General features: G+C 36.5%; 1 protein-coding gene across 1 annotated transcript; it reads left to right on the forward strand.

Moving 5' to 3' along the window:
- The first annotated feature begins 267 nt into the window (after nucleotides 1-267).
- On the forward strand, nucleotides 268-1,197 carry LOC130736516 (putative F-box protein At3g16210). Its single transcript, XM_057588340.1, has one exon. It carries the CDS (start codon nucleotides 268-270, stop codon nucleotides 1,195-1,197), a length of 930 nt encoding a protein of 309 aa, XP_057444323.1.
- The last annotated feature ends 553 nt before the right edge of the window (nucleotides 1,198-1,750 follow it).

Below are 1,750 nucleotides of genomic sequence, written 5' to 3' on the forward strand. Positions count from 1 at the left end.
ATGTTAAGTGAGTTTATGTAATCTACATGTTTTATAGAGCTAACAAAAATGATTCGCGGACAACTGCCAGAAGACATGGTATTGGAAATCTTTGTCAGACTTCCCGTGAAGTCTGTGGTGCAATTCAGATGCTTAAGCAAACACTACAATGCTCTTACAAGAGAAAACAGTTTCATCACTAAACATCTTTCTCGCTCCATGGTCAAGGCGAAAAGCAAACCTAATTTTCTCCTCTTTCACCAAATAAACAAGTTTTTCATTTCATCAATGGTCTATGAAGGTGAAAATTCAAAACCCACCCTTGTTGATTTGAAGCCACCATTCATCTTCAAAAACAATGTAAGCAACATCGCACCTCATGCTCATTCCAACGACATCATCTACCTTGAACTGCTGAATGCTCCCTACAACCCCAATCAAATGATTCTCTGGAATCCAGCCACCAGAGAGGTAAAGTTTCTTCCTTCCCCTCCTCCAATGAAACCTGCACTTTGTAACTTCTTTCACGTGGCGCATGAGTTCGGTTTTGATCCCAAAACTAATGACTACAAGGTCGTGAGCATTGTAGTGGGTGTAGAATTTTTCTTGGAGGAATATGAAAAGCTCAATGGTCAAGTATATAGCCTTCGTTCTCATTCATGGAAAGTGGTTAACGTTGGTGTTTCTGCTAGATACATAGCTAAATCCATGTTTAATGCTTATTTACATGGAGCTTATCATTGGTTAGCTGAATCTGGTGGTGTTGAATTTGTGCTGTGTTTTAACATGAGCGATGATGTGTTTTGGAAAATGAACCTGCCCAAAGTTATATCTCAGGAAGAGAACAACAAATTTTACATTAGGCATTCAAATATTGTTGTTTTGAATGAATCTGTTTGTTATCTTAGGGAGTATATGCGTTCTGAATTTCATTTTGAGATTTTGATGATGAATGAATATGGTGTAGAAGAGACTTGGGTGAAAATGTTTAACCTTGTGCGTGGACCTTGTCCTGAAATTCTTCTGGAGTTATGGAAAGAAGACAATGATGATGTTTTTGTGCTAGAAGGGGAAGAGTTTCAACCGTTGGTTTTGTACATGATTGGTGAACAAAAGGTTGTGAAAGAGTTTCCTCTTCGCTTAGGAATTGAGCAACGTGCTTTTAGAAATGTGGAGAGTGTTGTTCCCCTATGTGGTTTGGTTCATGAGGAAGCTTGAATTTTTGCTCAGATCAGTTCATGATGACATTAATTTGATGATATTTGTGATGATTTATGTTGTGACATGCATTATAAGCATGGTACTTCTTTCATCAACTTTTATAAATTGTTATTAGTGAACATTTTAATTGATACTTTTTGGTTGTTAATGTTTGAATGTTCAAAAATCATCCCATGTGAGAGCCAAGCATTTTAATGATATAAAGGAGTTCATATTTAAGAACTCAATTCCAATTAATTTTTTTCGGTTTCATAAAAATCATAATTATTACATATAACACTCAATTCAGCTAAAAATTCAGCTAGTAGGTTCGCTTCAGGGGGAATGTAAATTGATGTCTTCATTGTGGCTCCACAGAATGCAAAAGAGTTGTAAGAATAAACATGGAATCACGATATTCTTCCATCTTCTAAATTTAATTGCATATAAAGAAAAGGCAAAAGCTATTCCATTTTGTATTGAAGGTTAAACCATTTGGGGTGACAAAGCAGGTCAACGTGCTGGCACTACTTCTTGGTGAGTTAGGTGGGGTGGTCCAAAACAAGTTGGT

This window comes from Lotus japonicus, chromosome 2 (assembly GCF_012489685.1).
Source record: "Lotus japonicus ecotype B-129 chromosome 2, LjGifu_v1.2".
In the NCBI taxonomy this organism is placed as follows: Eukaryota; Viridiplantae; Streptophyta; class Magnoliopsida; order Fabales; family Fabaceae; genus Lotus; species Lotus japonicus.

Excerpts from the sequence above, each read along its gene's own strand:
- LOC130736516 (XM_057588340.1), top strand. The coding sequence starts at position 268 with ATGGTCTATGAAGGTGAAAATTCAAAACCCACCCTTGTTGATTTGAAG.